Source organism: Engystomops pustulosus, chromosome 1 (genome assembly GCF_040894005.1).
Source record: "Engystomops pustulosus chromosome 1, aEngPut4.maternal, whole genome shotgun sequence".
Classification (NCBI taxonomy): Eukaryota; Metazoa; Chordata; class Amphibia; order Anura; family Leptodactylidae; genus Engystomops; species Engystomops pustulosus.
In genome coordinates, this window is record NC_092411.1 from 241898720 (window position 1) to 241914566 (window position 15847).

Below are 15847 nucleotides of genomic sequence, written 5' to 3' on the forward strand. Positions count from 1 at the left end.
ATTTTTTTTCAGCTTCGCAGTACACGGCATGTTAAAATAAATAACATTACGGGAAAGTAAAATTTGTTACGCACAAAATAAGCCCTCACACAGGTCTGTACACGTAAAAATGAAAAAGTTATGGATTTTTGAAGTTGGAGAGCGAGAAATTAGCCGAAAAACCCTCCGTCCTTAAGGGGTTAAGCACCACCCACTCACTTTGACCCTACCCCAAGTATCCATTTTTAAAAAATTGCATAAACCCCACCCCTTTCGCAGGTAGGTTTAGAGGAAAGTTTAAACTGTTGCCATAAAGCATTCCTAATATAGCAGCAGATAATGGGGGGGTTTATTCTCAGACTACGCACTAGTTTGCAGGGCAACCATGGGAAACTTGAGAATCCCCTTAGCTCTCAATGTTATTATTGGAAAGCTCCCAAGACTACGGGGATGGATTCCAATAATGTCCTTACATTAGTGGATTGCTATTTATACCACCCCCTATTATAGAGAAACTGTACAAACTGGAACTTTCTATAGTATTTCTTCCTCATTATTCCAGCCAGTGCAGCACTTGTTAGGTGCCTCAGATAAGTTTGTGTGGCTTCTCAGTAGCGGCTTATGATCCCGAGGTGACGATCTTGGCATAGAATGGGAGTGATACATGCCAGCAGTTCTGTTCCTGAATTCTGTTGGAAAATAGCTGCTTATCTCTCATGCCACAGGAGGATCTGAAAAGTCTAGGTTGAACAAGTTTTCTTTCCGATTCACCAATGTCCATACATGACAGGCACAGTTGAGCAGACACGTGTTTGCATGAGGGAGAAGAGATTAAACTGGTAATGGCTGTATTTGGGGTGCATCAACAGTTCCTGTTAGCATTCCAAATATCCTTCAACCTAAGACTTTAACCATAATTTGTAATATTAATTATGATGACAAAATTTCCTTTTGGTTACGATATGCTGGTATTACGTACTTGTATATGAGGATATTTACCCTGCGTTGTGCAGCCTGAAACGTAGGCTGCATATTTTTGCTTTGTAGTGTACAATACAAAAACTTACACAATTTATGATCCCATGGCCAATAGAAGATATACTTGGCATCAAGAAACATACTGCCGTCATGTAAAATATAGTATAAAACAACAATTCATGAATAAGTCACCAAATTTGCAAATCATAACGTGCATTGTGCATAATGGTAAAGTGTTTACATTCAGAGGACACACAGGTAATCCATAGTAAAGGTAATAACAGAGTAGTAATACAGACCCATAGTGAGCAGAACATTTTGGTACAACAGATCTTTGTGAACAGGTGGTTACTTGCAGCACTTAGCGTAATTACTAAGGTAAATGTTACAGTTCTTCAATTTTTTTGCCCCTTTCTGAACCTGATTTAGCAATGGACAAATTCTGAGAATCCTGCTTTATGTAACATGTACTTCAAAAAACTAAGCTGAGGTACTACAAGTACCATGAGTACTGGGATAATTCCCTCCTAAGCTAATTTCAAAGGAACCTCTAAGCAGAGATCTGAGGTTGAGCCTAGGATTTCTGCCATGGATTTGCAGTTTGCACTGTGCAGAAATCATATCAAGAATTGACACGTCAGGTTTATTCTATGAACTGTGATGTCTGTTCCCATCGTAAAGAATGGGAGGCAGAATTCTGGCATTTTTCACGGATACAGGATTCACAGAAAACATATAAGAATATGTGCGAAAATGAACAGATAAAGGCTGTGGTTCTGTAAACTTTGTATCTCTAACATCTTTACTATGTAAACTAAACCAAAACAATACCCATGATCCTCTGCTTGATTTACTTCTCTTTTTAACAAAAACATTACCCAACTAATCAAGAATATTTACTCCCCATGTGTCGTGGTCTTTGATACATGATTTTGTTTTGAAGTAGGACATCTGCTTTACTTTAAAGGTGTTTCCTTGGGTCAAAGTAACAAAAGGCTGAGAATGATTAGGTAATGTTTACTCGTAGCTTTGAACACAGAAGTTTAATCATACTGTGGGCATACATAACAAAGACCACGTCAACAGCTTTCAATCAAAGCCTGCTGCCCCTATAGGCTTATGCTGTATGGTAACTTATACTCTTAAAGAGCGGCCCACAATGTAAACAGGCTTATAAATATTTGATATTTATTTTTCTCCTACTATTTATTTTATAAAAGTACCTAATTCTAGCAAAAATAAGAGAAAAGTCAGCAACCTATGTTATTCCTAGGAAATAATGTAGGTGACGTACGCAGCCTCAGATCCTGGCCTGCAAGATCCTGCGTCCATACAAAAATAGAAAAGGCCACAGCATCGAATGTGGGGAAGAAGGCAAAAACCTTTATTCACATGAGCACAAGAAAAACAATGTTTCGAACCGCCATGAATCTTTGTCAAGATCGAAACGTTGCTTTTCTTGTGCTCGTGTGAATATAGGTTTTTGCCTTCTTCATTACATTGGATCTGTGACCTTTTCTATTTTAGTATCTTATTGTAGCAATTTGTAGGAATAAGTAAGTAAATATTCTAAATTAAAAAGCACATAAGTATAACTTTATCTGACAAAAGGTGATCATTTCAGAAATGTTTTCTTCCATGTAAAATAAATAATTTTTTTTCAACCCTTCCTGTCCATTTGCATAGATAGTGTGGCTGCTGAGACTCCTATTGATGGGAACATGGACTGTAAATCCTTGTAATTAATTACTCAACAGTGTATAGTGACAGGAATGCTAATGACTAATTAAGCTAGCCAAATACATGAAAGCTGTTAGACAAGTGAGGGCTATCATCAGTGACATCCTAACGACATGAATTGGGCTGCCTCCATATTGTTCGCACCTCCAGTCAAAATTGGAGCAATCCTAGGGAAACGGATGGAAACCGTTGTGGGCAAATGTAAAAATATTTAAAAGAGTTTTCTATTAATAAAGAAAAGCCTCTGGAGTACCTGGGCTGTGTTAATGAAAAAACACATGCTCTCACCTTTCCTTCTCCTGGTTCACCTGTCATTCCAAGACTTCCGATTTAGAGCCAAGTGCTCCCTTGAACCAGTGTTTTGTCTCTTTGGACACAGGATGTCACTTCCATTCTCCAGGGGACTTCACTTCCTGTGTTGTCCCTGGCATTTTTCAAGCGTGGTTTGTGAACCCCTGGAAACTCCAGTCTCATGCAGGGTGCAAAGCTGGAAGATCTGGAGCGACACAGGAGGATTTTTCTTTTAGTTTTAGTTTTTCTTTAGTTTTCTAGGGGTTTTCTATATTTATGGAACACCCTTTAAATGAACCTCCATTTCCTAAATCTTTTATTTAAGGTGTCCTGTGTAAAACCAAAATGTCATTCTCAGTAGGTCAGCAGTATTAAATTTCTGTTACATGTATTTAAATTTACTTTGCCATCTCTAGTTCAAAGATCTCGGTGAACCCTGCTCAGTCATATGTCCAAGCTTGTCCTTAGCCTGTCCTTGACCCCTGATGCTCCATGCAAGCGAGGTATCCTTTCCATGATTTCACAGTTACAACTGTTCAGTAGGGCAGCCTCTAAAGGGAGACCTAGCATTTACACTGTCTCCAAATAACTAGTGGGGGAAGGGAAGGCCAAGACAAGAAGAGAACACAACTATGGGTAGAAATAGTTTTGCACTAGTTTTACTTGTAGAAACCTGCCTCTTCAAGCAGTTGTCATCTTTCAGGAAACCAGTGGGTTAAGTGTAGTTACCTCTTGAGTGTTTTTGTAATTGAACTTGATGATTTTTTTCTAAAATCTTTACACATATATATATATATATATATATATATATATATATATATATCCATCTCTTTCGGCCAATAAAATTGCTATTGTGATTCTATTCTAACATAGTTGATTATTTAAATAAAGTTGAGAAAATGTTTAATGGTAACAATCTCCTTAATCTATGAAAGTATGAGTATGCTCTAAGAACCTTAGTGGCTATGTATTTTAAGATTAGCATTTTAAAATCATTTTTTTCGGATTTGGTAGTGAAGTGATTTATACGGAAGTAGCTGAATAAAGGAGATACTTACTCTGCTATGTGTTTTGATTATCCTGCTAGTGATAGAAAAAAAGATCATATTCTAAGGAATAGTCTAGAAGGATTCTAAATGTAGCAGAATATTTTATGAGTGGCTAAATTTCTGTCTTTTCAGGAGAAACTTGAAAATGTGAATATAGATATAAATTGAGTGTCTAGGGAACACATTCGAAGGAGTTGGAGCAGCTTGAGAGAAGTGTTGTAGAAGGATTATGGCACATCTAAGTTTCTGATCATAGTGAGAATTAAGTGCATGAGTAGGGTGATAGGTATATATGGGTAAGGAGATGTAGGATGTTTTTTTCTTGGCTAAAAAGTACAACTTCCTCAACCATTAGTCAGAAAAACATAGACATTTTGAGAGTTTCGGCATGAACACTAACACAGATGATTTGTACTGTAATCAAAAAAACTGGCGGTTAAATAGTCCTTGTGTTACAGTAATTTTAATTTGTTTTTTATACTGTCATCAGATTTTCCTCGGATATAAAGCACATTTCTCCAATAAAGCTTCAGTTTATTTTCCACTTCTGTACAGTTAACATATGTTGCTCAAAGAAGTCGGCTGGCTTATGTAGGAACTTGCAGAATGTAGTGTTTTCCTTTGAATATCATTATCATTTATCACTCTTATATTTATATTTCTGTTTTGGAGTTTTGAAAACCCCCCAAATTCCTTTCCCATAGAGGTAAGAACGCAGTATCTACTGTAGGATTTTGAGGGACATGTGAAATTACAGTACGTTGCGTAATTCTCTGTCCCGAATCCTTCCTGTAATAAAAGGTGGTTTATGTGTTTTTTATAATCTGTGATACTAGATAAGGCAGGAATGTGAAAGCCTCCGAAGTATAACTGTCAGATGAACTTATCCTCTATTTACTCACATTTAGTTCTCCATTATGTACATACTTTTTTATTACCTTGTTCCCAACACTAAGGGATAGGATTGGCCTGTTATTCTGAGAAATAGATGGTTGCTATGGAAATTGCATATGGCATTTTATTTTGCCTTGTGACGTAAATAGCGTAATTTATTCCATGTATGCTGCCTCCATGTCATTGTGTATCCTGGATGTCTACAAAGCGGTGCAGCTTGGAATTCCTTTGTGCGATAAACCTCTGCTGGCCAACTCTCCAATGTTTAATCATTAACAAACATTCCCCTAGCCGCCTAAAGAATGTTTATAACCTGACCCCACTCTTTGTCAGAAAGGATTCCAGATTAACACCGTTTTGTAGGGCCACTCATTTGTTGTACAGGGTCTAGTAGAGGAAGACAAAGTTAATGGCTTCTTTTGTTTTGAAGTCAGATGCATCACAAAAGCTCCAAGAGAAGCCATACTTGGCGGACATTCCTTGGTTTGCAGCTGTATTGGACTTAACATAGTGTATATAAGAAGATGGCTACTACTTAAGTAGTAAATCATAATCAATCAATTACAAATTAAGTTATTATATTTTGGATATATTTATATTTATCAAATGAGTAAATGAAATTTAAAAAAGTTCTAATATGAAGGAAAAAGCCGTTGTGTATTAGTCTAGGCAACATTATGTGAGATACACATTGCAACAGAACAAGTCTCCTTTTTCTCCAAACTTATGTTGGCTATATACCTAGGATAGGTGTCAGTCTCCTAACCTCTCCAACCCATATAGCTAGAGCATGTGACCTGAATCAGTAGAAATAGGAAGGTCATTTCCTCTCCATAGGAAAAAAGGATCAGGCAGTTGAAGTCTTATCCTTATATCCCTCTGCATCTGCCATCAAGGGACGTAAAAGCGATCCCACACATATTAGATCATTGGCTGATCCTGAATTAAGCCACCAGTTGTCAAATGACATTATTTTTTAGTATTGGCTTGAGGTGGTCTAAAAATAATAAACAAGTAATACATACCTTGGTCAGTGCCTGTGTTACGACACCACAAGCTTCTGTTGGTACATAAAGACTCGGTGGTGACTTGCGTTGACATTGTGTGGCCACTACCGCCTAACACAGAGTCTATAGTGGGAGTGCCCTGTTAACTAGTCATCACCATTAACTCCAGTGGCACAGACTAAGGTGGTTATTACTTCTCTATTATTTTTAGACCACATGGAAACCATATTATAAAAATCAATTGACATCTGGACTACTGGAAGATGTGATTTAGGTAACCGACCAACCATCTAATAAGTGTTTGATGTTTAGGTAATGTTTGTTGGATTGTTCATATTAAATTTCATCATGCCCAACCCTTGCATTTCTACCATTGTAGTATTCTTTGTCGTTTGAACAATTTGCCATATGCTAAATAGAAAAAAAATACAAAAAAACATATGATCTGCTACTTTTATTTAATTTTCTTTTGTTATGAACTATAAAGAACTGATCTAATTTCATTATGTGTGGAATAAATTGTGAGACCTGACTGTCTTCTTGTTAGCAGGCAGAATGTATAAATGCATTTTTTTACATTTTTTTTGTAGCCAGTGATTTGTATATCCAAACAGAAATGTTTATTTCTTTGTACCATAGAAAATCTGTTCTGTTACATCCTGGGCGATGATAAAATAAACAATATGAGGTCATCTAAAATAGACTAGATGCAGAGGGAGAAGTTGTATATTTATCATATGCATATTAGTATTGATGGGAAGAATATTTTTTCAGCTATGCAATTCATGATAGCGCTCTTTATACTCATCGCAGTGTTTGGGATAAAAAAAATCTGTCTTTCGAGGTGAGAGGATTAAATTAGCTAAAAGGGATGGTAAATAGAGGTCACTTCTTTAGCCATATGAAAAAGTGGATTGTTTTTTGGTACTAAACTCTTACCAACCTACAGTTGGGCACCTGTATTAATCTCACGCCATTACTGTAAGAGGTGTTCATATCTAAAAAAAAAATCCATTCAAATGAAGTCAACCTCTTAAGACCTTTGGCTTGGTTTGCACTTATACCCCTCTCTTTGGGCATTTGAGCCAAGACCCCACCACAGAGTTCACCAGGTAGGACTCAAGGCATACTTCAGCTGTCGCAGTCAGCCCAAGATTATGATTGAAGATATTGGAGCTTCTGCTCCAGGTCCCACAGTTTTTCAAGTTTTGGGGGCCTGGAGAACCTACAATGATAACCCACATTTCCTTTCCTTTTTTCAGTGGTACCATTGTACTATTGGGAGCTAACACTGTTGAAAGTTGGGGCAGCACCGGGAGCATTAAGTTGTTCCTTACATTGCTTTGTTGGCACTTTGCGATGAATAAGTGTGGTTACAGATTGAGAACTCATTCTCTAGAAGGTTCTCCTTCACTGTCTCAGGACATCCCATAGCAACATATCCCATAGCTCGGGGCTGGAAAACCACTTTAATGAGGCTCCACTCTCTACAAACAAGGTAGAAAAGCCTCACACTTTAACAATTTGTCCCAGCATTTTGCCCCCAGCAATCATACTGCCAAAACTCCACTGTCAAAAAGTCCCCAAGATCTACTATACTATAATAGATTGAGAAAAAGCAAAGCATCCACAGCACAATGAACTGGAACGATGAATGTAACTGTGATCTGGCCAGTACTACACATTAATAGCTTGTCATTGCCAAGAACCTGGTAAACCTAAAAATGATTGCTCTATTCTAGTATATTGATGTGTAATAACATATTTGGAAAAGTGGCAATGCATTTATCACAATGACATCGATTACATTAGCTGCATTAATGCTATGACTTGCTAGATATCAAGAGTAATTACAAAGTTCATAACTTCACTGCTTTGCTCCTTTACTTCTGCCAGTAACACATTTACTACTGACTTGCTGGACTGGGGTGCCTTAGGACCACCAGATAAATTTCTTCTGTGGTTCAACACATCATCATCCCCTAGGAAATAGACCTTATCAGCCCCCCAATAAAATTGTCCTCTGTATCTCTGCCGTGCATTATTAAGTTATAATCTAGGACCACTGGAGGATCCTCTGGTGGACCAGTCTGACATTGTTTATGTACATACACAATAATAGAAAAAACCTACAACTTGTGTCCACATTATAAGACATCCAGTCCAAATTAAGATTGACAACTACAACTAAAAAAGACTATCAATTCACACTTATAGTAAGTATATTAGATGGGATTTGTAGAAATGCCATTCACATTTTGAAATTGCTTCATAAAAAAAATCTGGAAAATAAAATAAGGCATTTGGGGCTTGCAGATATTATTATGGGGGTTCTGTGTTAATGGCACTCCCCATTAGTGGAGCCAATGTATTAATCATCTGCACACCCGGGGTGGGATACACTGGAACAGCACTTGTGCACCATAATCCAAACGTACAGTACGTGAGATCCAACCTGATGTAGATTTCAGTTGTAATCTGTATAATTTTTTTTGCACAGGATATAGTAAATATGTCCACTTTTTTGTGACTGGTGTGCCAGAAAATACTAGCCCACAAGGCAGGGTCAATGTTCAATGGGCCAATGTTCCGAGTATATATAATTGGCTTAAGGCTTTTATATATCTTAGGGAGGCAGTAGCTACTCCCTAATTACAACACTTTATTTCCATTGGCTCTTAATCTTTGGATCTCAAATTGCCCGTATTTCTGCAGCTCCAGGGTACCAAGATATAGATAACAGTAGATAACATAACACATAGAACTACAGACACAGATGTTGGGGCACATTTACTTACCTGTTCCAGTCGCGATCCCGCGGCATGTTGTCCGACGAGGATTCAGGTCTGCTGGGATTCACTAAGGTCCTGCGCCCGTTATCCAGCAGGTGTCGCTGCTGCACCGAGGTCCGCCAGAGTTCAACCTTCTTATTCCTGGTGCATGTGAGTGCGCGATCTTGCGACACAAATCGTTTTTTAAATTCCGTGGTTTTTCCGAATCCGTCAGGTTGTACAACGGACACGCCCGCCGATTTCTGTCGCGTGAAAGCCAGCACCGATGTGCCACAATTCGATTGCGTGTACCCAAATCCCGGAACAATTTGACGCAAAACGGAAAGCGTTTGGACCCTTAGTAAATGAGCCCCGTTATGTCACAGTTACAATGAAGTGATCAGGGCCTATTCAGAGTGTGCTTCTATGAGGTCCTGTATAACGTGTGGTTTCTTCGAGTTCATACTCAACATTAACCACATCTTGAATAACATCACTAGAAAATCATGTCATATCCATAACAATGTCCGCTCACTCATAATTTCAATCATTTTTTATTAGAAGCAGGGTCAGACTGTGTATGAACACACCTTATTGATAAGGGCAATGGTGACACCCAATTGTCAATTTATTCATGTATTTACCAGAAGGATTAACTGAGGAACAGCACAGAGTTCAAAGAAAATAAACTCCAGTTGCTATGTGGGAAATGCAAGTTTTACTAGATCACACACATCTATTAATATTTAAGTGAGTCTGATATGTCAAATCTTTGCTACTACTTGCTTATGTTAGTTTTGCTTCAACACTGGACATTCCTGCCATAGAATTCAGTGAAAAGCTGAGTTTATGTTTAATAGGCCATTGTTGGCATTACACTAAGTTGACAGGTTGTTGGAATTGATGGATCTGGCTTTTACCTGATCAGCATTGTATGATTTATCTCAAGGTGTTTCTGCACCATACAGCAGACGAGTGGCGGCATGTCCCAGGTATTGTTTGATGATGATGACTTGATTTCCAGCCTCAGGCATTTCCAAGCATTACAGCTATGTACATGCACGGAGCCGGCCCTCATAATTCATCTTGTTTAGGAGAAGAGGAAATAAAATCATCACTTGCTAGCACCGAGGAGAGAAATATTAACCCCAATTACTTAGTCTTTTTTTCTTTTTTTTTTCTCTCTTGTCTCAATGGATTCTTGGAAGTATAATATAGAAAAATAAAAAAGAATATTCAGGAATTCTGTTTGTATGTATAGAGTCCAGCCATTATATAACCTTGCTATTCAAGCGATATGCATACAGGACAGAATGTGAATCAGTAGACCTTGTGATAAAAAGAAAACCAATGTTGAGATAAATGTATGGATCCTCTGGAATTGTAAATGCATCACTAGATTGTAACATATGCATCACCGCAGAAAACGTTACCTATGTTTACATCAGGATTTTATTTTACTACTGTAATTTAAAGGGAACCTGTCACCAGGAATGTCATTTTTAGTTGGTGACAGGTTCCAGTAGCCTATGTTATGCTGATTTTAAAAATGCCTTTACCAGCATTCTGAATCATTTCAGTAGTTTATAGTAAAATAGCATGTGTAAAATCATCATTGCATATGCTATTAGAACCTGTCTCCAGCTAAAATTGGCATTCCTGGTGACAGGTTCTGTTTAAGGGCCATTACCTACAAAAGGAAAGGGGTGTAAGAGGAATAAGTTTGGTGGTGCTGTCCTGGGTATTGTATGATATTTTACTTATATATTGCATATAGAGTAGGGAAATTGGCACTCAATCAACTCAGTCCTCCATTTTAAGTCCTGCAATGATTCTCAAGTCTATTGTATCATATAAAATAACACAAAAATTATGTAAAAAAAGGGTCTAAAATCCATTATAATATGAGTATCTGAAAGTATTCGAGATCCAGTTGTGTTTGTGTATATCAAACTGAGAATAAAGAAAATTATAAGTAGAATATAAATCGGCAAAAATAAAGGATCCGGCCTCCTGATAAATCCTGGCGGAGCGGTAGGTCTGACTTGGTGTAGAATTGCGCCACTGCCTACAGCCATATAGGCGCAGGATATAGACAGTGCACAGGTACGGGGAAGGAACGTCCATGCCAACCCATTGCATGGCACAACACAGCCTGCTTCCCGTCCGACTAAGTTCTGTGCCAGGAATTGCGGGTAATGCCTGTTTTCAGGCATACAAGTCATGATAAATGACCTCTGGAGTATAACATATAGATAACACAGGAACTTACTATTCAATGTACCCGACCTATGCACAAAGTCATTATAGAGCACTCTTCCAGTGAATTGGGCTGACCTGCAGTATTAGGTACAGCCACTACACAATGTATGGCTTTATGCTTGGTAAAGTTTGAAGAGGTGGATGCCGTGGTTTTTTTAAATAGCTAGCGTGCTTGATGTCAGACCCCCAATTACCTTAGCTTAATGACCTGTTCTTTATAGACCTTCAATCCCCTTTAAATAAAGAAGCCAGATATATATATTAAGAACATGCAGCATACATTTGATGGCCAGTTCTTTAGTGCTGACATTACAAAACCAGAAATTTCAGGATGGACAGTTTTATAATTTGGCCCATACATGGAAAATGTACATGTTATCAATAGACTCTGCTGCATACGTGACCGTGGTGTATGGGGCTTCTTGAAAGACTTCATCATACATTCAACGAGGAAAGCTTTATTAAGCTTGCACTTTCTTCTGTACACCAATTATAGAACTATTATCCCAAAGTTCTGACACAGAGGCGGCAGGATGACAGGAATAAGCCACGCTATTAAAATAGGCACAAATGGGGATGACGGTGGAAGCTGTCTGCTTTTTTCCAAAGGATTCTGTGGACTGGAAGTAACATGCTGAATCGAGAAGCGGCTTCAGTGGAGATTCTCTAATTGCATCATCTCTTCCCATTTATCTGTGAAACATGCCTGCTGACCATTTCCCTGGGCAGGAACAATCACTTCTCCTCCGATAAAGAAAGGCTCCCTCCTCCCGAAAATCTCAGTTGACATATTTCAGATAAAAGCTTTTACCGCTTTGTCTTTCAATAAACACCTTTTGACTCTCTGCTAAATGATTTGGATGCAGAGATTTGGGAAAAATCTATCCGCCTAGGTGGGTTTTATAGTTGGGTAGCAGTGATCCAACAAAAAAGTCTCTGCTTTTTGTGAAAGTAGTTTAATTAGCTCAAACAGGAACATTGCGAGATGCTCCAGTGCCTGATCTCCTCCTCTATAAGCTGATGGGTAACAAAAAATACATATAGAGAACTTTCTCCGAAGGGAACTGGGGTTGTGGTTAATTTAATCACGGTTCCTTCAGAGCTTTGCAATCGGGAACATGCAGAGCTAAGGCTCCTCTAGGAGTATAATGTTATCAAGTTCAATTCTTTGCATTGAATCTAATGGCTCACTTACTTATTTAACACTGTTATTTCCTGATAGAAAGGAGAAGAATAGTTCCAGATTAAAGGGTATAACCAGCCAAGAATGACCTTGTGACTTAATAGATACATTCATCAGGAGATCAAACTGATGAAGTCTGTGATCTTGAATCTCCGGTGCTGGAGAACTCTGGCCCTTTGTGTGGAAAGTCATGATTTCTAGTCGTGGGAAGTTGTGAGGTCATGGAGTGTGAGAAATAGGGTAGCAAAATGGTAGTAGAAGAGGTCTACGGATATTATTTAAAGGGATCTTCAGGCAAGTTCCTTATACTTAGATTAATTGGATTTCTCCTGATGTTGCTATATGACTTATATAACCACAAGAATGATTATGAAAGGCGTGGTACCATCACATACATCTGTTTGGTTTTATTGCCCTTGGTTACGTCAGTGAAGTTTTCCAGACGCAGTTGTAGTTTGTACATAGAGCAAAGCTGATCTGTGTTATATCAGAAAAATATAAACAGCTCAGCTATAACATATTACTCTGTCACTAAACAACTCAAAAGAAAAATGGTTTAGCATCGTATTTATAATCCACCACAGTCTCTGAAATACTTTTATTAAAGCCACAGCCCAAAAAACAAGAATCACAGATAAACCCAATTCCACTGACAATTGGATCATTACTAATGGTAACCGACCACTTCAGGAAAGCTGCTGGACTAAGACACAATTGCTGTCCCCTGCCCTGGCTGGAAAAATTAGAGTGGATAAGTGTGTGATAAACTGTGTGTGATCTATTTTAGGAGATTACTGTTGGGGGAGGGGAACTAAGCAATGTAGACACCCAACGGTATCAAAGCTTAGTCAATTTTGTTTTTTAGTTGAAAGATCATTTTAATTGCTTTTGTAAAAAAGTGTTATTTTTGCAACAAAAATTTTTTATTACCAAACAGTTACATATTTTTGGCCAAATCTCATGCCGACTGGTAAATACTTGTAATTTGTGTAGAACAGAACTATGACCAAGACCTAGAGATGGAAAAACTCCCCTGTAGCTTATGTAACATGCAAAGCCCTTAAGCTTATAAAGACTTGATTGTTTCTCCGGAAGAATTCATATTCTGTCGATTTTTTTTTTTTTTTCTCATCTCAAATTGTTGGAATCCTAATGAACATTCTTTTCCTGGCGAGGGACAATAAGATTGGCTCTCTCTATACTGTGTGAACTTTTGCACTTTTGGCACAGATATCTGTAAGGAATCACTTTTATTATGTTCACTCACTTAAAGTCTCATTTGGTCTTTACCCAAATGTTCTCAAAATATGTAAAATAGAGTATATTATTTTATTTTAAAGGAATCATCCACAAGGGTAATCCATAATCCTATGACGTCTGAGCAGCACCCCAAGTAGCGGGGATGAGTCACTTTGTCTCACCAGGTCTCTTCCAGCATGTTAATATGTTTTCATTAGTGTTGCTTTATTGCCTCCTGATGGATTATGCTTTGTACTTTATATGTGTTTAGTGCAATTAGAAATTGAAAGATACTTAACCTTAAGTGCTGAATTTTCCATTAACTGTGCACTCTATCTTTTTTAATATTCAGGTATTATACGAACCGCGGATAATCTTGACCGTGAAACGACTTCTCATTACTGGCTGACTGTTTATGCTACCGATCGCGGTGTTGTTCCCCTATCTTCCTTTATTGAGATATACATTGAAATTGAAGATGTCAACGATAATGCGCCACAAACCTCAGAACCTGTGTATTACCCAGAGGTCATGGAGAACTCACCAAAGGATTTATCTGTTGTGCAGATTGTTGCTTTTGATCCTGACTCCAGTTCTAATGACAAGTTGACTTACAAGATTTCAAGTGGTAACCCACAGGGATTCTTTGCAATCAATCCAAAGACAGGTATGTGCAATCTATTTTCTCAACAATTCCATCAAAATCTTTCGATATAGGAATGTCAAAGGATGTAACTGGAAGGGTTTATGAAGAATTCGAAAGTTGAAGCAAGTGTGTCCGTTTGTCAAAATGCTGTGTCTAGAGAATACATGGCTAAAATACACAGGAAAAAAAATAAAACTTGGCGTTATCTCTATGAACCAGGAGTTGGGTTCCTGGGTTTCAATTTAAACCTCCAAACTCTGAAGAATAAGATTGCTTTTCAATTTAATGTTTTCAAAAAAACCTTAGCTTTACCTTTCTACATAGCGTAAATTGGAGCTCCTTGGCTCCAATGCAAAATAAGTACCAGTCCCCACAACTATAATGCATAGTGCTGGTTGGTATGGAAAAGACCATAAACTTGGCCCCATAAACTTTTTGGGTTGAGTATGCCTAGACCCTTTGCATCCCATGAAGTGACAGGTTTGCATTAGTGAAGACCATGAGAAGGGCACTGCAAATTTTACATTCACCTACGTGGTTCAGGAAGTATGGTGATTTAATAAGTAAATAAAGTCATTGAATGGTCCTGTTATTATTTGCAGGGTTTCTACTGATCCTGTGAATGTGGGGACTGCAGTGCTATTACTCCACAATGTTCAGAAACAAGCCTTACAAGCTCATATTACTCAGTTCATTACCTGATAATCTTTTCTATCACTGTTGAGATAGTTCATCTTAGTGTATTGCTTCCACACTTACTGCTAAGGTAATAATCTCAGCATGCAAGAAGTTCTATGTGACCTTGTTAAGTTCTTGTGCTTATACATCTGTTCGCGAGGATTTAGAGTAAAGCGAGAAAAAAGTTGCTTATACACCTTCATTGAGTGTTCTGCTTACAGCTGTTTTTTCCAAAGGCCCCCCCATGCACATTCACACTTGACCTGGCATATGGATGAGTTCTCAAAAGTGAGAGAACATTGTCTTTGCAGCTTATTTTCAATGAGAACTTAGGTGAACTTCAGTGAGATTAGATGTGCTGAAATGCGACATGACCGAGGCCGCGTCCACATTGCCCAGTTCAAAAGCAACGGGGAGGCTTTTCCCCAATCGCATATGTGTTTCCACTGAAAAGTGTGTAATTGGGAATGAGCACCAGGTGTTTATCATGTGAACAATGACAACACGTGGTGCTCATTCCTGATCAAAATGTGTGAATCAGGCCTGTAAGTTTTATCCTATGAGGGGCTGTGGTTGACATGTGGCATATGCTTTTTGTTTACAAACTAAATGCAAAAGATCGAGGATAAGACATAGCCTGATCACATCTGTGTTTCCAGTGAAACACATGCCATTGTTAACTAGCTTCCAGTGTTTTGCATGTACACAATGCAAAACATTGGGTGCTTGTTGCTGATCTAATGCGTTTCACTGGAAATGCAGATGCAATCGGGTTGAGTCTGTCCATGGGCAGTTGAAATGCGTTTGTAAACAAGACACAAACGCAACATGTGAACGCAACCTTGGGGTGAACCTGAACATTAAATATGTATAAGTAAGTAAGGCGACCCTTGAAAGGTTTACTGTTCTCTAATAAATGCAAAAGGTTTGTATTGATGTGCGATTTTTACCATTATTAAGATTTTAGACATTACTGGTTACACTTTATTTTATTAATATGTTCAGCATACAGATCAGGAAAGTTCCGGATACATATCCTGTGCAATAATTGGACCTATAAATAAAGCCGCAGACACTAAGCCGAAAATTCCTTATGCCTTTTCCACCAATTTTCTGGCAGTGAAAACACA

At 38.1% G+C, this 15847-nt stretch overlaps 1 protein-coding gene across 7 annotated transcripts in view; it reads left to right on the plus strand.

Moving 5' to 3' along the window:
- FAT1 (FAT atypical cadherin 1) overlaps positions 1–15847 on the plus strand; it is a 179870-nt gene that overhangs the window by 55761 nt on the left and 108262 nt on the right. For all 7 annotated transcript variants that reach the window (XR_011849518.1, XM_072122560.1, XM_072122555.1 and 4 more), the window contains exon 3: positions 13746–14060. Coding sequence is in view for 6 of the 7 variants with exons in the window: in XM_072122560.1 (XP_071978661.1) it covers positions 13746–14060 (315 nt within the window). In the remaining variant the exon portion in view is untranslated. The remainder of the gene's footprint in view (positions 1–13745; positions 14061–15847) is intronic.